Source organism: Schistocerca americana, chromosome 5 (assembly GCF_021461395.2).
Source record: "Schistocerca americana isolate TAMUIC-IGC-003095 chromosome 5, iqSchAmer2.1, whole genome shotgun sequence".
NCBI lineage: Eukaryota > Metazoa > Arthropoda > Insecta > Orthoptera > Acrididae > Schistocerca > Schistocerca americana.
Genome location: NC_060123.1, coordinates 539,855,202 through 539,878,521, shown reverse-complemented (window position 1 = coordinate 539,878,521; position 23,320 = coordinate 539,855,202). Strand labels below are relative to the sequence as shown.

The 23,320-nt window shown below is 40.8% G+C and overlaps 1 protein-coding gene across 3 annotated transcripts in view; it reads left to right on the top strand.

Moving 5' to 3' along the window:
* Positions 1–23,320, top strand: part of LOC124615503 (lachesin-like) — an 878,988-nt gene that overhangs the window by 728,485 nt on the left and 127,183 nt on the right. For 2 of the 3 annotated variants that reach the window (XM_047143457.1, XM_047143456.1), the window contains exon 7: positions 4,770–4,841. The exons of the other annotated variant lie outside the window; for it this stretch is intronic. In XM_047143457.1, coding sequence (XP_046999413.1) covers positions 4,770–4,841 — 72 coding nt within the window. The remainder of the gene's footprint in view (positions 1–4,769; positions 4,842–23,320) is intronic. 3 annotated transcript variants of the gene reach the window in all.

Here is a 23,320-nt window from a genome sequence, read left to right as displayed (position 1 = left end):
TCGTGTAACCGAAGTTTAACGAGTTCCATTTAGCACTTTTTCATTATTTAAGGTCAACTGTCACTATTCGTATCATTCCGATATTTCTTCTAAATCGTTTTGCCGTTTGTTTTGATCTTCTGATGACTTTATTAGTCGATAAATGACAGCGTCATCTGCAAACAACCGACGACGGCTGCTCAGATTGTCTCCAAAATCGTTAATATAGATAAGGAACAGCAAAGGGCCTATATCACTACCTTGGGGAAAGCCAGAAATCACTTCTCTTTTACTCGATGACTTTCCATCAGTTACTACGAACTGTGACCTCTCTGACAGGAAATCACAAATCCAGTCACACAACTGAGACTATATTCCGTAAGCACCAAATTTCACTATGAGCCGCTTGTGTGGTACAGTGTCAAAAGCCTTCCGTAAGTCCAGAAATACGGAATCGATTTGAAATCCCTTGTGAATAGCACTCAGCACTTCATGTGAATAAAGAACTAGCTGCGTTTCACAAGAACGATGTTTTCTAAACCCATGTTGACTATGTGTCAATAGACCGTTTTCTTCGAGGTAATTCACAATGTTCGAACACAATATATGTTCTAAAATCCTGCTGCATATCGACGTTAACGACATGGGCTTGTAATTTAGTGGATTACTCCTGCTACCTTTCTTGAATATTGGTGTGACCTGTGCAACTTTCCAGTCTTTGGGTACGGATATATTTTTTTTTTATGAGACTTAACATCTGTGACCATCAGTCCCACGGATATTTCGTCGAGCGAATGGTTGTATATGATTGTTAAGTGTGGAGCTGATACATCAGCATACTCCGAAAGTACTAATGGGTCGAAAGTAGGAGAATGGATTTGATAAACCTGCTGTAATTGTAGCTATGCATCAGGAAGACTATTCTAATAAGACAATAGCAACAAATGGTAGCGTAGCCCAGTCTACAGTGATGTATACATTGCAGCGGATAAAGTAAACTGGTGTCATTGCAAGTGTTCGGCATCTGGTAAACTCCGAATAATATCATACTTTTACTGCACCTGAAATTCGCGAGGAAGTAAATAGTAAGCCAGCGGTTCTAATCTCTGTCCCAACACTGCAACGCCGTCTTCGTGAATAAATTTAAGGGACTGGATAGCGGCCAAAAAACCTTTCTTACACAGACAAGCTGAAAAGATTGTAATCGGTACAGTAACATAAAAAATGGTACGTGTAACAATAGTCCAAGGCGTTATTCAAAGTCGAATCTAAGTTTGAAATAGTTGGAAGCCATCGTCGAGTGTTAGTTCCTCAGCTTCGTGGAGAATGTATGAAGAATTAGTGTGTGACACCAACGGTGAAGTATGGTGGAGGGTCGGTCATGGTGTGGGGATGTTTTTCGGGTGATAAAGTCGGTGATCTAATAAGAATTAATGGAACATTAAAGAAGGAAGGATATCGAAGAACACTGATGAACAACGCAGCTCCATCTGGCAAGAGACTTATTGGTTGTGGGTTTGTTCTGCAGGAGAACAATGATCCAAAACTTGTTTCTAAATTGCGCAGAGGTTATTTCAATACAAAAGAGAAATGTGGAGAACCGAAGGATATGATTTGGTTAAGTCAGTCACCTAACTTAAATCCCATTAAACTCTTACGCTATGAAATTGACAGCGATGTCAGAAACGTGAAGTTCTCTGGTGTTGAAGACGTACGGAATGATTTCCTGCCCTGTTGGACTGCGATATCTTGAAAAACATTAGAAAATCTTACGTCCAGAATCCCAAGAGTTTGTGCCGCTCTTCTGAGGGGAAATGTTGGATACTTGATGAGACTAAAACCTGAACCATATTGTTGGTCTATTTAGTTTTTTTAGTTGTTGTCATGGGTGACTGAAAACTTTGACCAATACTGTGCGAGTGGACAGGAGAGTGTAGCAAGTAAGTGCTGACGCTGTACTGTATTTCTTTTTACGGTAGGTAATGGGCGAAGTTTGAGTCCAGTTAGAGGTAGACCAACTCAGAAACATCATGTTTCAGATACATTTGTTCCAAAAAGGACAATATTTCATAGTGAAGTTAGTGACGGCTGGTAACCGTACATCTTGTATGGTAGTATCGACGTTTTCGTGCCTTAAATTGATTTAGACTTTAAGATGCTTCAAATTGTGCAGCAGCGATCTCTCAAAGCTAAAAAAATCCTTCGAGATCAGGATCATTAGCGACGTACGTAATGCAAACCTATGTTTCGTGTGTGCTTGTATGTGTTCTAGCCGGGTAGTTCATACACATTACAAGTGAAACGAAGAGCCAATTTTCGTCAGCAGCCGAAATCATTAGCGAATATGAAAAACTTCAATACAGCTGATCAGAGTTTCAGGCAGTTGCACTCATTATGAATTTGAGCTCACCATGAAATGACTGAACAGATAAACTGACGGCGACATGTGGCGTCAGAACAATATTATAAGTTATGGATTCGCGAAAGAAATCTTACCACAGTAATCATTTACACAGAAATTTCAGAACTGTCGTTAAAAAAGTAATTGTTAAAGCAGTAACTAATCACTACAGAGAAGATTCACAATGATATGAAATTATCAGGAAGAACATTAACACTGGTGTGGTTGAGCTGGAACTCGTTAGGAATCGGATATGGCCTTATTCCAAGGTACGAACGCTCTTCGTTTGTTAATGTCCGATCGGTCGTGAAATGGAAACCACAGTGAACATAAAAAAAATATTTTATTTGCAACAGTTAGTTAAACCTTGCAGCTACTACTTTACATAGTCGCCACTCCGACCTACACATTTGTCTAAGTTTCCAATACCCTCGTAATTTAAGGTAAAAGCCTGTGCTTTCCGCCCGTTCTCTACGCCAGTCTGTGGCTCGTTGTCGGAGCTAAAATGTCTTCATGGCCAGCAGTTCACGTGACCAGAGATGAAAACTACGGGGCTGTAAGGTCGGTGATCAATCACTTCCCATTGGAAACGCTGCAGGAGCGTCTTCATAGTCACTGCAATTTGTGACCGAGAAAGAAGAACACATGACAGTTTCCTTGTGTGAACTACATGAGATCAAGCGGAATCTGCAGCAGGCACTCATACTTGGCGGGAGACGCTATTTTCTAGGAATCTTTATGTGCTCATTGTGCACTCAGAACTTAAAAAACGACGTGACACGATCGACGGGCATACTAGAAACATTACCCAAAATATGGGATTTTTTTACTGTAGTTTCCATTTCAAGACCGACTGGACCTTAATAAACGAATAGCCTCGTACATGTCGAGTCTCACATGAAGAGAATCATGTAAGCCAAAGAGAACTAAGAGGATGCTGGAACAAGTACTTGACTCGCTACACGTGTCTCCCAGTTCCGCGTACAACCCTTTTATCCTCACGGACCGCACTGGAGGGACACACTCAAGTGACTTTCAGATGGAGAAGTACTATAGCTTCCATGCTGCACTATATATACAGGATGACCTTCTGCTTTTGATTCTTAGGTGTTACTCAAACTCTTCAGATTTTATTTGTAGTTCAGGTTTGAAGCCCAATTAGAATTAAGAATGGTGGATTATAGAGGCTGCAAATACTGTAGATGACAGACATATGTAATGAGAGAGAACTACTAGTTCCTCTTCGAAAGCGGGCGAAATGTAATTCCTGGTCCAAATCTCCTTATTTCTGTTTTCGATTAATATTTTAAGGCACTGTAGGCGATGGCCGCATCAGATTTGTCATGACAACCATTCTTCATTGTTTTAAAAACAGATAGAATTTCTTCAGTGTCATTCTTGTGAACCGGACTTGCGCCTTAAATCTCCCTGTCATCAATTCACTGCCGTCAAAACAACAAGATTCTCTTACATTAGTCATAGTGCTGTTATAAATTTACTCCCATGCAGTCCTACAGATGAGGGAAAAATCTACACTGAAATATTCAGTCATATTTATTTTTAGCAGTAACCACTACATTTACGATCTAAACATGCTGTCTACAAAACGAGCACTATCAGATGCCTAATAGGTTACACAATAAATGAAACCGGTATTTCATCTCAGTGAATCTACATTTTGACGCTTTGTCAACACAGCTGCCCCCCCCCCCCTCCCCCCGTTGAGTGAAAGGACATAACTTCTGAAATATATTACTAACATGACTCTTTTCGGGAACAGATAACGAAACGCTCCCCACATCTCATACACAGAACATGCATAAAATTATTATCACATATATTACATGAAAAGAGTAAAACAGCTAATTTTTATTGCGAGAAACACAGTTTGAACAAAGTAGGGAAATTTACATCATACAGAATACAACTGATTGCTTATAGTATCTAGTTTTAATAAAATAATGAAAGATCTCTTGCAACACAGCAGAAAGTGGTACAATACCGTAAGATAGACATCTTTGTTACATTTCAGGTGTAATGGTTTGAAATAAAAAACTGACCCTAATCAGAAATTCGGCGGTGACATTCTCTTCAAGAGAGACATAATCCCTTAAGAGTGAGGATATGGTGTACTAAACGTATTTACAAGTCTAACAATTCACATGCTAACAAGACTGTAATCGTGTGTATGAATGCATGACCGATTTACTTCAATTTAAAACTTTCCATCGTATCGTAAGTTGAGATTAGGAATAAAATTGCTTCTGATTGCAAAACTGATTTTAAGTTTAGTTTTACTGTGTCACGATCGATTTTGGGGCTACCAGCCCACTCCTCAAATGCACTTGGTGTACATACATCTAATAGATGTGAGGTATATTTTTCCTAGGGTCATACATTGCAGTCATCACCGTCCAGCCGTAGCGTCCACTGTAAAACCTGTCTCCACAACCCCATTCGGGTAAGTGACTCCCTCAGGAGCCAGCACCAGATTTACTCTTATTTAAACAACATGAATATCTAAGTACAAGTCGTTAACATTGATATTCACGCACATTTGTTGAATGTAGAAGCACATTTGAGTGATACTGACTGCAAAAACACATCTTACAACGATTGGTTATTTAACCATCTGTGACTAATGTTAAATATACAATCGCAAAGGACTGATAAATATATGACTATAATGATCATTAAGCGCAACAAATCAATTTGCTGTTGTTAAAACAAAAGTGCGCATACAGACAACATTTCTGACTGGATCAGACCACTATAATATGTGTTCCATTGTTCTACATCTTACTAGATTCGAGCAGCCCTAGGGAGTTAGCTGTGATCTAGATTGCAGAGCATTTCGTACCGGCACGTTAGCCTGATGGAAAGTAATGCTGTGGTATGCCGTGTGACCAACAATAGTGCAACAGACTAACTTGGTCTTGGGCACGCGGTCATTAAGGTCTTGTGTCATCCGTTCTACGCATTTTCTATATGATTTTTTGACCGACCTCATAAATTAATCTTTAGATAGAAGGTCTGTTGTAAAAATACGGAATCAAAACTGCGGACATAGTGGTGAATAAGTGCATAAAACATCTTCAATATACGGCAGGTTAATAAAACAAACAAGGAGCAAAGTACGAGTGCATTAATCGCACACAGAAAAATATGTCCTCTAATGACGTTATACGAAAGACCAAAATTAACAGCAGACATTACACGATTCACACTGTACAGTTAGTACTCTAAGAAGGCGCTTCACTCTTAACGCATTACGCAGACATTTGCCACGAATTCCTCGGTTTCCCACTGCTCGATGCTGACTCTGATAACCATGCATTCCGACATCATGTGAGAGAGTATTCTTATTGCGTAAAGGCCGCACGGATTCTGCCCTTATTCACCTCTATCTGGTAAGATGAAGAGCTCAGGGCTCAAATGCCACCATGTGGTGCACAGTATCGCGAGTTTACCAAGGATCTCCTTTCCAGGAAGTTACGGTTTACCACACAATTCAACGCAAAAACGTCCCAAATGTTTGTTGTTACGCGGCCGATAAACGACCATAGTAAACCGCATATGAACTCACACAAAATAAGATGGCCAGAAACTCCAGTCGACGCCTTGACCTGTTAATTTACGGAAAATTGGGTGATCAAGGTAATATTAAAGCTGCCTAGTTGGCAGGGAACCACGAGTGTGCTGAATATACCTCACTTCAGAAAATATATTAGTTATAAATATCATGAAGTAATTTATGGAATTGGTTCCCATACTTAAAATGGGAGTGGATATGTAATGGCAAAAGTCATGAAGTTAACTGCCACTCTCTCGCATTAGCAATGTGTCACCACAGGTACTCTAACAAAAGCGGCGGCAGGATCTGTCACAGGCAACATAAGTCTTCAGGGGAGTCTCCACGAGTCTTTGTAGTGGCCCTTTGTTCACCGCTTCCTCCCTAAGTCCTTTGTATCAGAGCCTACGTTATCTCACTTGATCAGAGGTCGTGGATTGCGCTCAGTTCGACAGTCATTTGCCATAGTGAACAGCAGCTAAAGAGCCATCTTCTGCCACCAGGCTGCGCGTGAGAAATGAGTCACTACGGTACATCGAAAGCTCTCTCTCTCTCCGCTCGCCGATGTTCATGTGACTTGCTTTGAAATAGATACGAAAGCTAAAATATCACATCCAATCTAATTTTAAACTCTTACTGAGTCAGTGTCACATGACAGGGACCTTTCACGTGCTGTAATAAGAATTCGTTTTATAGTTGTTCTTCTCTTGGTATAAAGGAATAAACAAGTAGAAAGAATATAAAGTGAACTGGAAAAGCATTTGATCTATTTATGGGAGACACTACAAAAGTAGATGGAGTCCAAAACGCATCTTTGAGATGATAGGTCTCTACCTTTACTGTAGTAAAGTTTAGTGCCCGCCTTCATGAACAGTGCAGTACAGTTTAGTTTATCTGAACATGCCTTACAGATCATTGAAGCGTGGAGTGTGTTCGTGTGACGAGCAGTGTCAACAGCACATTCGATAACGACATGCCTGCGAAAAGCAGGAATGATGGAACGCCGATGTCCGCCTGGATAGCTGAGAGGTCAGCGCGGCCGAATGCTGTGTAAAAAGGCCCGGGTTCGATTCCCGGATGGGTCGGAGATTTTTTCCCCTCAGGGACTGGCTGTAGTGTTGTCGTCATCATCATATCATATCCATCGATACGCAAGTCACCGAAGTGGCGTCAACTCAAAAGACTTGCACCAGGCGACCGGTCTACCCGACGGGAGGCCCTAACCACAAGACATTTCACTTCATGGAATGCCGATGGGAACACAACTTTTCCATATCGGAAAGCTTCTAAATTCATTTGGGAGGATATCATAAACTAGGTGTATTAAAAGAGGAAAACCTTACCGATGTCTCTATCTCATGAAACACATTTATTTATTATGTCTGAAGTCTCATTCTATTAGTTGCTTCAATAGGTAGTACCAATATAAATTTAATAGCGGCGCTATTTTTTAGTTTTAGTACCTCTTATGTAGTACTTCTGTTTCATATGTTGACACAGAATATACAGGGGGAAAATTTAAAACAAAAAGAGCGACAGTTTATCAATTTTCTAGCAACGAGATTTCTCGACTTAAAACGTAAATCGTGATTGCTCTAGAACAGGTAGTCAGCTTGTTCCCTACCACCCACTAGTTGACGTTAAAGCTATCATGGTGGGTGATAGGTGGTGTGGGGCTTAGAAACATTTTCATTAAGTTTTCAAGAAATTTTTACGTAAAGTACTGGGTGAGTAATCATTACGAAATCCTTTAATTTGCTATAGCTGTGATTTTTAAGTTACATGTCCTACGAAGCACTTCGTATCCTACATATCAAATTTATCGGTGCCTCTATCCGTTTCCCACAGCTTAGCAAGCCGGTGTTCTGCAAAGAAATATTTTGGAAGTTACTTCTCAACTTTATAAATCACTATTACTGTGGAACCTTTGGGTGCTTAGAAATTTTGCTATTAATAGAGGGCACTGCTCTAGAAATACATGTGATTTTTTCAGCCAAAAATAAAATAATTTTTGTTAATCCACAAATCCTTTATTGACTCGTTGCTTACCCTAGATCTTAATAATTGATGCAGAGAATTTCTAGAGTATTTCGAGTTGAAAAGAGACATGTTATTTTACTTACCACAGCGAGATTTATCGCATCATATGATATTCACAGTTCGTACGCTTTCACAGAGAGAAGTATGTTCGTAAATTCCTCTGGAGAAAATTTCCCTAGACAGTCACGTCAAACTAAGGCGAATAGATGCTATCTCACTGAAAGCAGCTCCAAGACACAGATCTTCCTCCATACAACAGAAGAAAAGACGCAATGCGACAGTGTCCAACTATGAAACAGATACGAGACAGAATGAGTGTGAACGTGACTTCCATATATGTTGAGGTCACATGACGCTACAGTTACCAGCAGTAGGGAGACCTGGAATTCATCACCTGGCAGTGCTCCAACTTCCACGTTGCTCGAGGCACGTCGGTGGACATTCTATGTACCCTCTGTACTCTCCTACCTCAAAATACATAATATTTTATTCCGAGTTAGGCCTACCAACGAACCACTATTATGTATTAACTGATTGTTTAGCTTATACGTGGCTTGCAAAGCTGTTTTCCTGTGTGCTACATACAACTTTGTGTTTTCCCTGCGGGTGAACAAATGCAGGCTCTAACAGGCATGAGCGCAGATATACTGATCTGTGACTGAGGATAGTGTACTGAACAACAGTATTAACTATGAATGGTTAAGAATTTTAGGAGTAGTACGTTTTTAGGTTGGTTAGTACCTCCAAAATACATGTAGCAAAAGCAAGTCATTAATTCTTATTTTCCTCTGGGCAGCAGGTCAGAAGTTAAAGTGTGGACGAGTGTATGCAAAACGGTTAGCCTACACTGAAACTTGTTGTAGTCCACTCAGTGGCGCAGTGATGACCGTACGGAAAACATTAAGTAGTAACTCATGTGACATATCTTTCGGAAGACTGTTACACTCCGAGAAAAAACAACCAACACATTGTTTTGCATGCGTACTAACGTACTAGATATAAAAATATTTATACTTATACCCTTATACCCTGTATATCCTTCTTAGGAATTCTATCTGTGCATTCATGTTTGGACTAGGATAATAGATCAAAATCACGTGATTTGATGGTGTTTTCTACTACTGCTGATGAACTAAGCTTCGAAAGAAGTGTTTTGACAGCTCGTCATTTCGTCCCCGAGTCCCCTATTCTCGTTACTAAGCTTCTAACCATTGCAGGGCTGCACTAACACATGTGTGGAGGTCTTCCTCTTACGAGAGGTACTGCACTTAAATCTTGTGATTTAAAAATTGTACACGTAGAATGGTAATGTCATCATAAATGAGTCAGCGTATGACACAAGGAACTTTAGTGTCTTGTGACAGTGACAGAGGAGGTTTGAAACCTCCAAACAGAAATAAAGAAAGCTACTATGAGGTGGACACACCTTGTTGCAGCCGGCATCCTCAAAATTTGGGCACGTGCAATGGTGGCCCAGGCATTTATCACGAGGCTTTTACTTTTGCAATGAAACATCTCAAGTCATGCTGATTCATTTTCTACCAGACATTCTCCTTTCGTTTGTAATAACTTCATTGCCGGCAGAATGTTTCTTCTCCCGGTTCCAGCTCCACATTAATGGACCACTCAGCTGCGTGCAGTATCCCGTTTTGCTGAAGTGATAGCTGTGCATCGTGCAAGAGCTCCACCGGACACCGAAAGTTTTTTAACAGTAATCCAGATCCATGATTGCTCAATCGCCTCCCATAAAACATGGTGATTCGCTAGTGCTGTCTTCATGCCTTTGTAAATATGGGCATCAACCATCCGTACAAATACTTTCATGTCTCTGAACTAATACGCAAACCATTCTAACATGAATCGTGGGCGACAGTGTGTTTTATTTATTTGCTAATGATCACCTGTCCTACGGGAGAAACCGGATGCACCTGATTGGCCACTTTGTTACCATTCTCTTGACTACTGAGAAACGACGGTAGGTTTATCAGCAGTACCATTTCACCCCGCGTAAACATTCGCCCACCAGGCAGACGCTTCACCTCCACACTCCACGCTGCCCTTTGGCAAGCGATAAGCAACGCTCCATGACGCCTGCGACGTTCTCGTTCCTGCCACTGGCTTGTTTCTACGCGCACCGAGTCTAATCACTCCAAACCTTACTCCATGGTTTGCATTTTCAGTGTTGGTGTGCCTTTCCTGTTCCCTGTGGAGGGCGGTGGGCAGAGGTACGTGCTTGGTACGTTGCCTTCTGTGCCTGGCAGCTAGGCTGTGATTCAGAATGAAATGGACGCTTATCGCTTGGTGATCAGCAGCGGACTATGCGAGTGATCTGCTAGCTTTTCCCCCATCTATCCGCCACTACGATTCACGATAGTCGATGGCAAATCGTGTCAATTAATTTTACCCACAACGCTTTGGCCGCATTGGTTTTATTCTTATCGTAATTTTCAGCTGGAGACGACTGCAACTTGCGTGTCGTGAGGTAGTTGTATGTGGAAACCTCAGTGATTGGAACCTGGAGATGTTGCGTTTCGTGCGTTTGGGTCCCTCGACTTGATTGTGAGAAAGTGCACTGAGATCGTGTGCGTTGCCATACAACTTTCGACTGTCACGACCGTGTCAGGTACAACATGTGATGACATTCAAGTCACGTGCCAAACGTAAGACACCAATGTTTGGCCTGGTCATAGCTTTGCTTTACACAGTTCTTAAGTGACAGCTGACTGTGAGCTGCGTCAGTGCATAGTAGTTCCTTATAAGTGGGCACTGTCCTTGTCTCAACTGTGTTTACATGTCTCATGCATAACCTGTTTTACATGAGGACAATGTCCAATTAAAAGGAAATGCTATGCATTGAGGCGGTTCATTGTGAACTGTAACTTGGGAATGGCATAATATGGAGATCTTACGACTATGAATAAACACATTTAACAACAGTCTACGTCAGTTCTAAAATACTGCGGGACTATGAATCCAAGTCAACAAAAAGTAATCGTAGCGCAGAAGATCTATCCTTCTGACATATTTTTGCAAAGAAAAATTGTCCAATAAAATGTATCTGAAACGATTCTAATTACTTTGTCTGAATCAGACGTTCTGCGGAACTGTTGTTGACTTTTTTCAACATTTCTGTCACTGATCGGCAATTTTACGCAGTGGTAGCACTCAGCCTGCAGACAATTAAAGAGGTGTGGCGAAGCTTGGTCCCTCCGGGCCTGTGGAGATGATGGAAACATCCACGGCGTCCGCTGAATACGCTAGGAAGACTTACCTGCAAACAGAGAGGAGAGATACGACAAGAAATAAAATTGGCAGTATTTCAGAGTCCATGTACCATAGCATATGGCGTCTTAAGAAAACGGTTTTCGTGTCCTAATATGCTCTGCCACATTAGTTCTTGATGTAACTATGAGAAACACTGTAGCACACTTCGTCCTCCTGTAAATTCACTAGCAATATAGACACTTCTGTCACACAAAATTATGCGTGATATTCACATACAGAGCTTTATATTTAGAACTGTTATGCTAGTTTTATTGTTTACATTGTTTTAAACATTTCAGTGTTCAGATCGTATAGTAATGATCTATAAATGGTTGAAAGAAGAAGATTGAAGAAAAGATGAAGACAGCGCCGTAGTTGAGGTTCTTAGAGAAATGGTCACAGGTAAACGAGTGTTGTTGGGTGCCAATACTTATTGCGGTAGCAGTTCACACACATTATGAATTATATGTATTACAAACACTTGAGTAAGTTCTGGTTGCAGAACGCTTCTTCATTACAAAACTATTCATATGTGTTTTTCCTCACTGTGCATATGTTAAGGTTGTACAATATTTTTTCAAGGGGGCTAAAATCTGTGCAAAATAATTCCTATTGTTTTAATTACGGCGTTGTGGAAGTCCTTCATTCTGTTTTTATTGTAATGTCCTTATGTTAATATGGAATTATTAGATTCTAACGAATTGATTTCCCCCTCAATTTTAGAAGGTCTGTAATATTTATGTTGATGGGCTACAATTGGCGCATAATAGACGATCCTGCAGTACCTTTGTATGTTACAAGGATTCGGTAGTAAATGAGTAGATTTTAATTTTATGGTCATCTCGGAACGTCAGTGGATTGTTACCCAAATGTATCTTTCTGTGTAGCTGCAGAATCATTCAATTGAGGGTATGTAAATATCCCTTTTCCAACTACTTTTTCTTTATGCATCTTTAATTGTATGTCACTTTTAAAAAGTATCAAATTTTTCAGAATGAAAAATTCTTATCTTCTCTAACTATGTGATTTTGTTTAAATATACAACAAATATTTCTTTGCAAAACATGGACTTGCAAAACTTGGAGAGAGGCAGCGATAAATTTGTTATGTAGGATACGAAGGGCTCCGGAGGATACGACATTTCCCTGTTACCAGGTTGTCTAAGGATATTCGCGCAGCACGAAGTTGGTCAAGTTAAGCATCATGCGTGTAGTCCAGGCAATTAACGCTTACTGCACGACACGTAAGAACCGAGTTTCGCTTGCGTGAGTGAGAATAAGTGGGGGAGACATTAAGAAGCACCATTAATCACCAAGCGATAAAAACAAAATGTAGTTACAACAGGAAAAAAATTCTTCCTTCCGTGTTACACTGCCCACTTAAGCTCTTTCCCGATATGTAAGATAAAGACTTGCATATTCACCCACCTATTTAAGGATGAACAGAAAGGGTACATGCTGTTTCCACAGTAATTTGGGACAGCATAAAATATAGACTGATTTGCCATATATGTTCCTTGCCCACTGGTTATCAGTAACTTACAGACATTAAGGAAACAAGCTCGAAATCATGCCCATCACTGTGTAAAGGTATTTTCTTCATGAGCATTGGACGATGACCCCCGTCAGCTACGAAACCATACCATGACATACCAAAACACAAGTAAAGGGAGAAGGATTACAACATAATTTATGTCGATCTCCTTTCACATGTAATACTTAACGTATATTCTAGTACATTGCAAACTGTCAAGTTTAGAATGCAAAGGTGAATTTCGTAACATAGTGATAATAGAAGAGTTAATAGTCAAGAGAACCAAGAAAGAGTTTTGCGTGCTGGTTAGAAATATACGAAATGTATGTGTGATTGCAATTGTAACCGATTAAGACTGTTATTTACACGCATCTGACAAGTGATTGATTATAGGTGCACATTTGATCGACACTTATTACAAAAGTACATTTAAATAAGACTAATTCCTAAAACATATCTGACTGATGTTTAATATAAAAGGGTTATGGACTGATAATGAATAAACAGACGCAGCGGACGGATAATGAATATACGTGTAAGTATACTGAGTAAATACTAGCAACCGGGCTCGGTTCCACGCGGGTAGCCTTAAGTATATAGCACCAGACGACTTCACTGGCGTAGCTTATTTTGTTTGAGGGCCACGAGTAAAATAATTCAGAGGTCAAGAAAGTGAATATCATCACTGTCATATAAATTACGTAATGTCAGCAGCACATGCCAGGAAAGTTATCTGGAGGCATGAATATTATGTATTGAATGGAGAACTGGCGTTCGGAGTAACATCTCACTGTAGTATGGGAGCACATTGTGATGTAAGTAACATGACGGTATTCGGGAGGATGGATGGCTCCAAAGGAAGAACTTCTCCCTGGGCATTCGGAGAAGTGTTCAACATGGAGATTCTCTATAGATTACGATCAGACAGAACGAGATGCAAGACCAATCTGCGGACTTGGGGTTTCTCTGTGGACTCAGTTCTTTGCCAGTGTGGCGTTGAGCAGACTAACAGCCATTTCCTTCAGTGTTCCTCATCACCAACCACCTGCAACATGCAAGACCTTTTGAGAGCCACACCAAATGCACTTGAAGTGTCCAGTTTTTGCTCTTCTTTTGTGTAAAATTCTGACACGATAAATATCCAACCTGACTATTATATGCGAATCATGATTGTGTGTGTGTGTGTGTGTGTGTGTGTGTGTGTGTGTGTGTGGCTGATTCAGTATGTATCAGAGGCTGATAGCGGTGGTAAGAAAAAGAAAAATAAGAAAGAAACGCACATGATCTACATGAGTAGTTCATGTTACAACAGTCCTCTCGGTAAGCTTCGTAGGAACAGTGACACACTGTGCGGCTGGTCCCGGCGGAGGTTCGAGCCCTCCCTCGGGCATGGGTGTGTGTGTTTGTCCTTAGGATAGTTTAGGTTAAATAGTGTGTAAGCTTAGGGCCTGATGACCTTAGCAGTTAAGTCCCATAAGATTTCACACACATTTGAACATTTTTTGAACAGTGACACATTGTTGACTCACTGCCGCAATTCTTTATCGTGATCTCTTTATGGCAGACTTATTCGCGTTGCCACGCCAAGAATTGTGTCCACAACTAGATTTGATTCAAGAAAAGCAGAAAGCTGAAAGTTGTCATATGCTGCGCTTATGAAAGAACGTATTATATGCAAACAAAGCAAAGTTTCTGAAGTAATTTTTCGGAAAACATTTTACTTGAAGCATAAAAGTAAAATACCACATATTCTGGATTCGCATGTTTCGTCGCTATGCAGATGTTCTCAAACGATTACAAGGAAACCATTGGTTAAAAATATTTGATTATTTCAAACTCTAAGTCTCACATCACAGGCTTACGGTAACCTGGATATCTTTTCGTTATTGATCATATTATTACGATACTTCAGAGTTGAGCTACTCAGTGCACGTTGTTACAAGAATTAGAAGTGATCCAATAGTGCGAATCTGAGGGAAGCAGAAACTGACAGTCTCAAACTGTCATCATATTCCGAAATGCATCCTGAAACCATCTGTAGAAGTATTTACAAATCTAGTGTATTCATCCACAACATATTTGTCAATGTCGTTCAAGAATATCGTTCTCATGTCTTTATGATCTTTAAAAGACCTTCATCTGTTTCTCACCAGTGAGGACTGCTTTATAGCGTAAAAGTGTTCAAACAAATTATATCTTTTACGCCACCACGCAGAGAATCGTTCTCGCATCTAAGTATGACTCAAGGAAAGCTGAAAGTCGAGTCATCTGCTGGGCTGCTGCAAAACTTTCTTTAAATAAATGAATTAAAGCTGCATCACAAGCTGCGTATCACTCTATGCACAAATAATTGAAAACCACATGTTCTGGACTTGAATGTTTTATCTCTGTGGAGCTGTTCTGAAGTGATTGTAATCAACTGGATGTCTGTTACGCGATTTGCATATCCCTAACCAGTTATCTAGTCGGGGCAAGGGAAGCTACAGTGTATCCTAGAACTGGATCCACGTTTCGTTTCTGGTGAAATCTCACTTAATCGAGAGGTGAATGCTAGATTAAAAGGCCGAGTGAAAATAAAGTGACAAAGTGGGGATTCGATCCTATAAACTTTCGGTGTCTAATTACTGTACAAAGAGAGCATCACACAAGACAGGAATTTGTTCACGCCTTCTGCTGTCTCAAGGCATTGATACTCTCTCGAGTTATGGCAGCTGTTCGCTAAGTGGCAGAGGCGTCACTTTCACATCTTAAATTTAATTCGTAGTAATTCTGATAATTTGTACGAAATGTTTACAAATTGCATGCAAAAACTTTCCTTACGAATCAGTGGTTTTATTAGTGAAAACCAGGTCAAAATACCTTTAGTAGCTCCTGAAATTAGCGTGCACATACAGACGACTTAAAAATAAATAAATAATATATATTTATATATTTATTTATTTTTAAGTCACCTCCTCGCTTTCGTCTGGCGTTCGTCATATATATATGAGAGACAGAGAAGAGAAAATACATCTGACTATGACGAATGTTTAAACACAACAGAAATAATTTGTTGGTATTCTCTATTGTTCTGTGCCCAGTCAATCTTTAACCATTAAGTTAGCGGACAAGTGGCACTTACCTGTGATCACAATATAAAGCGGAAAGCAAGCGATGCTGTGCTACAATTGGTTACTAGTAATCATGAAATGACTAGCTTGGTCCTGACCAAATGGTTACCAAAATTTTCGGCATCTTCTAGTGCAAATAATCTGGTACTAACTCTCTGAACACAAGAACTTAATATTCAGACACAAGGTCTGTTTTACTAAAAAAGGAAGTTGCGGGCATTGGTGACATCTGATAAACAAGTATGAAACAAATCTGATAAACAAGTATGAAACAAATCAGTATTACAGGCTAATAAAAAAGGAGGAAAATACAAGTGCGTGTTTAAATGTTAATTAAATTATAAAGTTTTTACAAAAATGCTTCATTTTTCGAAGACATCTATTATGGCAAAAAACAGCTCTAGTGAATATTTGCTCAAAGCAGGCGATATGCATGTTTTAAGCAAGATAACCAATTTTAGAGACATTGTATCTGGAAGATCGAAAGACCATTAGCCCATTGATGTAGGATAATATTTAACTTCGATAGTAATTCAGTTAAAATTTTCTTCTGTTTCTCCAGAACTAACAGCCTTTTGTACATATGGGAAGATGTATTGTTGTTGTGGTCTTCAGTACAGGGACTGGTTTGATGCAGCTCTCCATACTACTCTATCTTGTGCAAGCTTCTTCATCTCCGAGTAACTACTGCAACCTACATCCTTCTGAGTCTGCTTAGCGTATTCATCTCTTGGTCTCCCTTTACGAATTTTTTCCTGCACGCTTCTCTCCATCACTAAACTGGTGATCCCTTGGCGCCGCAGCACGTGTCCTACTAACTGATCCTTTCTTCTACTCAAGTTGCGCCACAAAGTCCTCTTCTCCCCGATTCTAGTCAGTGCCTCATCAATAGTTACGTGATCTACCCCTCTAATCTTCAGCATTCATCTGTAACACCACATTTCGAAAGCATCTATTCTCTTCTTGTCTAAAGTACTTATCGTCCATATTTCACATGCATACATGACTAAACTCTATACAAATACTTTTAGAAAAGACTTCCTGACACTAAAATCTATGATTAGAACTAAAATATGAAGGTAAATAAAAAGTCTGAATTACCGTTTAAAGCTGACGCTGATGCAGAACAAATCTGCAATCTAGTTTCGTGTACAGTGTTACGTACCCTAATGTTTGTATGGGAGTGAAAATCATGTGTCATGAGAATTAGGAATTGTTTTACAATTAATCAAAAATATAAATATATAATCTTCATAAATACAACACCTATACAACTCATATGAGAAATCAGAACGGGAATTCCGAACTTTTGTTGAATTAATCGAAAATTTTTGTATTTACCATAAATGTACAATTGACATAAATACTACGTCCGCACAACTAGTATACCACAGTATATGTTGAACCAACAAGATTTGTATGTAATTACTTCAGAAAAAAATCCTTTAACCTTAACAAATACGTGCAAGTCACTCGACACCTTTAACACATTGTGCGGTGTAAGTCAGCCTTCGCACACTTGGATTGTTATACACAAGTTAGAGAACAGTTGCATGAAATCAGTAGTAATACCTTGTTTGGGGCTGGTGGACGTATGCAGGCAACTGGAGTGAAAGATGAGTTTGATTCTCTACAACCCCAGTTTCTGGGTTCCAAGCTGTTCCCTAACAATAGCTGGACTTTTACACGAGAGTAACTTGTAGACCCGAGTGTGATCGGTAGTGTTAGAAGCTTGCTATGTGAGTAGTGGGTGCCAAGGACAAATATGACAGCATCACTTGCCTGACTCACAAGTACGTTAAAACACTGAAATCTGCTATCATTTAAGGTTTCATCGCCACGACTCTTTCCTGTATTTGTGTAGAGAGAGAGGATGAATTTTTCTCCTGTTTTTGCAATGGCCTTAGGAGACGCGGCTGGGTCACTGAATTTTCGTGGAATATTATGAAGTCACGGGGATAGACTGAACAGTTGAGAAACCGGCAAGGCTGAAGTGCTGTCGCAGCCATTTACTGCATGAAGAAATAAATTGTTTCCTTGCAGTCTTGAGTAAGTGAGGAGTTATGAATAATGTAATCTTTCTGATGATGACTTCGCTACCATCATCATTACAATGTGTTTGTGGTCTGGAGTAAGAACTACAAGTAGCACGAGGGGATCAACATCTTGACCTACAACAACAACTAGCCGGTTTCGAGACACTTACTGTTTTTTCAGCTACGTCAAAATCTTCTTCATCGTCCACAGTACTGATCTCAATACCTAAACTGTGTGTGAGACACATCCTACCATTCCTTGCAGAGACGTGTCGAAGTTTCCATCCTCTTCATCACTTCTGATGTGACTCCTTCAGAAATAAATTTACAGCAAATAATAAAAGGGAGTAAGAAGGAACACTACGCAATACAACAAACTGAGCTATTACTGAACTGATTCGCAGTTTGCGGATACATATTGAGGTCCGCTATTTGTGACACATAACATCTGTGCCGTATCAAACGGTCACCTTACCACTAGGTTACCCATGCGCGCTTCCAGGGACCAACCAAAAATCCCCATATCACGGTGTCCAGAGCCATTATGCTCGCACATTTCGTGACTACCCCACAGGTAGAGACAAACATTTTTGTATTATCGTCATTTAGGCCTGTCGAGGCACACACACACACACACACACACACACACACACACACACACACACACACACACATATATATATATATATATATATATATATATATATATATATATGACTAAAATGTCATGGACTGTGCGGCAGGTCCCGGCGGAGGCTCGAGTCCTCCCTCGGGCATGGGTGTGTGTGTGTTTGTCCTCAGGATAATTTAGGTTAAGTAGTATGTAAGCTTAGGGACTGATGACCTTAGTAGTTAAGTCCCATAGGACTTCACACACATTTGAACTTTTTTTTTTTTTAACACATTAAAATGCCTGCCTTTATGCAGTATCTGTATCTTTACATTACAGTGTCCTTCAGACGTGCATGCATGATGTAAAATTACAGGCACTGTATGAATACAGACTTTTCAATCATCTATGATAAACGGAACTGAACTGCTTCAGTAGCTTCACTGCGTAACTCAACTAAACTGGGCACTTGTAGAGAAAGTTATACGGGACCAAACTGCTTGGGTTATCGTTCCCTTAGCCTACATACTACTTAATCTAACTTAAACTAACTTTCGCTATGCACAACACACACACCCATGAACGAGTGAGGACTGGAACTTGCAATGGGGGGAGCCGGACGGACCGTGACATGGCGCCCTATAACGCGCGGCTAGCCGCCTCGCCCACGTGTAGTGAGAAACGCCAGCAGCCAGCAACAGTGGTAGGTGAATGGTGTGTGAACGGGAAGGGGAACTTTCGTTTCCATTGTTGGACATCTAATGCTGATATTAATAGTACTGAACACGCAAGAAATTTTCTCAATTTCAAAATGTACGAAATGTTTTCAAATCATACGCATTTGTGACCAAATGACGAAGAGGCACCTCCTTACCCACCCACCTCCGCCATCCCCTTCCTATCCGCGTCTGTCTTGACTGGTGCTGAGTGCTGCTTTAAAGGAATTTGCTGTTTTCGTAGCTTCCCCTCGCGGTACAACTCGGCCTCTTCCTCATTAACATATCACTGCTGAACGTGAAAGAAGCGATGAGTTATAAAAGAAGTAAATATCTTAGGACAGCCTGACCTTTGGACCTCGAATCTTTTTGTCGTTAACCGGTTATCTACTTAGCAGAAGAACATCGCTAGTCCCATAACACCGATGTCCCAGAAACTTAGCCCAGTAGAAGAGGAGTCAAAATAAGGGAACACGTGTTTTGGTTTATCCGTAGACGCTCGACCATTTCTGAGAAAACGACTGTCTTAGTTTTCAAGGTACTTTATGTCGTTCAGCACGTAATTAGTTCAGCAGAACTAGCTAGCGTCGTCGGTTCATAGTTTTGCACCCGGTCTTAGTTTTTTTTACAGTCGCATTGACCAACTAGGATCACGTTAACAACTTCAGTTCCTCTTCTTCCTTTGTTGTTGTTTCCTATTTTTCCAGTATTCCCTCATTTTCTCCCCATGAAGTCTCTTCGTTTATTCTGTCCATGTTCTTCCCGATTTTTTATTTCTTCTGCTATGAAAGCCTTCCAAATTTAGTATTTTGTTTTTAAAACGGTTTCTTTCTGATATTTCTTGTTCTTTGATGTTGCTTCTTTCAAGATACAGGGCGTTTCAAAAAGAAAGAGCAGATTTCAAACTTTTATTTCTCAAAAACTACAAATGATAGAAACACAATTCAAACGTTTCTTGTCAGAGAAAGGTTCAAAGTTTTTCAATGGTCCGCGCAGAAGTTCCATGCAAATCCGCAGTGGCGCTGGCGTTTGTTTGTAGGAAAATGGCGACGACACCACAGGAACGATCATTTTGTGTGCTGCAATTTGCAAAGTTAGAGTCCATTGTTGGTGTGCAACGTGCATTCCGCCGTCAATTCAACAAACAGCCGCCTCGTCATAAGCAAATTTATGAGTGGCATCACAGATTCGTAGAAGATGGTTGCATCTGCAAGCGAAAAAGCACGGGTCGTCCACGCACATCGGATGAAAATGTCGAGCGTGTCCGTGCAGCTTACGAAAGGAGCCCTAGAAAATCCACGACACGGGCAAGTCACGAACTAAACATGTCTAAAACAACGGTATGGCGCGTTCTGAGTAAGCGTCTGCACATGAAGCCGTACAAACTGCAGTTATTGCAAGCATTGCGTCCTGACGACCACAACAAAAGGTTCGAATTTTCAACTGCAATTCTACAGGACATGGAAGAGGACAATTTTGCCGAACGATTAATTTTTTCAGATGAATCAACGTTTCACATTTCTGGTAAAGTTAATCGGCATAACGTACGAATTTGGGCGAGTGAAACTCCGAGGGACGTTATTCAACATGAAAGAGACTCACCAAAGGTTAACGTCTTTTGTGCAATTTCGGTAAACAAAGTTTATGGACCTTTCTTTTTCATGGAGAAAACTATCACAGGAACCATTTACCTGGACATGTTAGAAAACTGGCTATTTCCTCAACTTCAGGAAGATTCAAATCACTTCATCTTCATGCAAGATGGCGCCCCACCACACTTCTCTGAACCTGTACGACGGTACCTAAATAACACCATTCCAGGACGGTGGATTGGAAGAGCAGGAGCACAAGATCAATGTCATCGTCTGTGGCCTCCCAGGTCACCAGACCTTACTCCCTGCGATTTTTATTTGTGGGGGTACATAAAGGACTGTGTTTATGTCCCACCTATGCCCGCTACTCTTCAAGAGGTACGACATCGAATTGTTGCGGCCGTGAATTCGGTAACTAAAGACCAGTTGCGTCGTGTGTGGCAAGAAATGAGATACCGGTTTGATATTTGTCGTGTAACAAATGGTGCTCATATTGAGGTACAGTTTTGATATTTGTTGTGTAACATTTGGTACTCATATTGAGTGAAGGACCGTTGGAATTGTGTTTCTATCATTTGTAGTTTTTGAGAAATAAATGTTTGAAATCTGCTCTTTCTTTTTGAAACGCCCTGTATTTTCTTACTTCTGTAATCCACGCTATTGTCGCTTTATTCTTCCAGAAATATAGGAGTATTTGTTTTGTTAGTCCATTTCCATCCATTCGGCAGAGATGTCCAAGAAAGGTTAATCTTCGTTTGGCCATTACTTCAGATATTTTCTCTATATTGTTGTAGATCTCCTCATTACTTCTTATTTTCCAACCGTCTGCAGTTTTCATTGTACCCATTATTTTTCGTTTTATATAGTTTTTTTTATCTATCTACACATGGCCTCCGAAGATTACTACACAAATATGTAAAACAACAAATTAATGAGAAAAATTTGAAATTGTTTTCAGTCTGATTCTTATTGCGTGCCTTGCCGATGATGTTGATGGTGTTGTGTACTTAATCCCGAGAAGCGCGTTTCGGTCGGGCAGCAAGTATAGCTGTTTATTCCTGCAGCCTGCACGGAGGATTTTGCATTCAATCGGCTATGTCCGGCCCAACTGATTTTGTCCTCTTGAGGTAATCAGTAAGGGAAACACATCATTTCCGAAATAGCTCTCAAAGCGAGCAACAGCAGTCGACCATAAAACACATATAATAAATGTATTATATAATGTCTTTATAGTGTGTATTATGTGTTATATGCTATGCAATAAATGTAAAAGGAATCATAATTTTACGATTAATATAACGTCCTTGTATCTCCTAACTTAACAGGAAGAAATCTTTTAGTAAACTTCTACAGACGTAGGTAGGCAAATGAGAAAACAAGTTCAAAAATGGTTCAAATGGCTCTGAGTACTATGGGACTTAACATCTGAGGTCATCAGTCCCCTAGAACTTAGAGCTACTTAAACCTAACTAACCTAAGGACATCACACACATCCATGCCCGGGGCAGGATTCGAACCTTGCGACTGTAGGGGTCGCGCGGTTCCAGACTGAAGCGCCTAGAACCGTTCGGCCACTCGGGCCGTCTAAATAACAAGAAACGAAAAAAATTATCAAGTTTCCAACCCTGGGGGCAAGGTGTGAAGCTGCAATGCCTCAGTTGAACATACAGCGCAATAAAGGCGTCTACATTGACCGTAGTTTGATCAGGAACGGTGGAGCATCTGCAGATAAGCAGAGACACGTGTTGACTTATTTTTAATCACCCTTCCATCGAGCGAGGTTTCTGGGATATCGGGTTATAGTACTTTCCGTGTTCTTCTTGTTGGCTACAGAGCCAAGCAGAGAACGACTACTGCTACGATAAAGAGAAGAGTAGACGTAGAAAAAAGTGTGAGAGATTACCATTACATTTAGGGAGAAACAACAACAACAGAGAGAACAAGTTTCTGGTGCGTCAGCTGCAGATTATTCACTCGGCGCGGCGCATTTCGCTGATTCAGTGGAAACTGCGTTCGGCCGTGGGCCTGTCGCAGCCACCGGGAAGGGGATCCATCAGCGGCAGCTGTCGTCCGGCGGTGTGGACGTTATCCTCGGAGCGGCGGCTCCTCAGGCTCCCGACCCGACCCTTCGACTGCCCTTTGTCCCACGCCCTCGGTCAGAGCGGTCTGCCACGGTAACCGCGTCCGCGGGCGTTGAAGCACGCCGAGGGGAAAAGAGGAACATCCGAAGGAGCCTCGCGCCCATCACGTCCAGGAAATGGGCGCAACCAGCTGGGAAGAGGACGCCGCTGACTCAGCTAGGTCGGCTGGACACTGTGCTACTTCATCCGAGGCGAGCGTCTCCCGCCTACCTCGCCCCTCCTCCCCAGCACCTGTGGCGTATTGCACTTCTGTGCTGCAGTAAGCGAAGCGCCGCTTTTACACGTTAATAGGCAACCTGAGAAGCTGCGCAGAAGTAGTTCACGGAG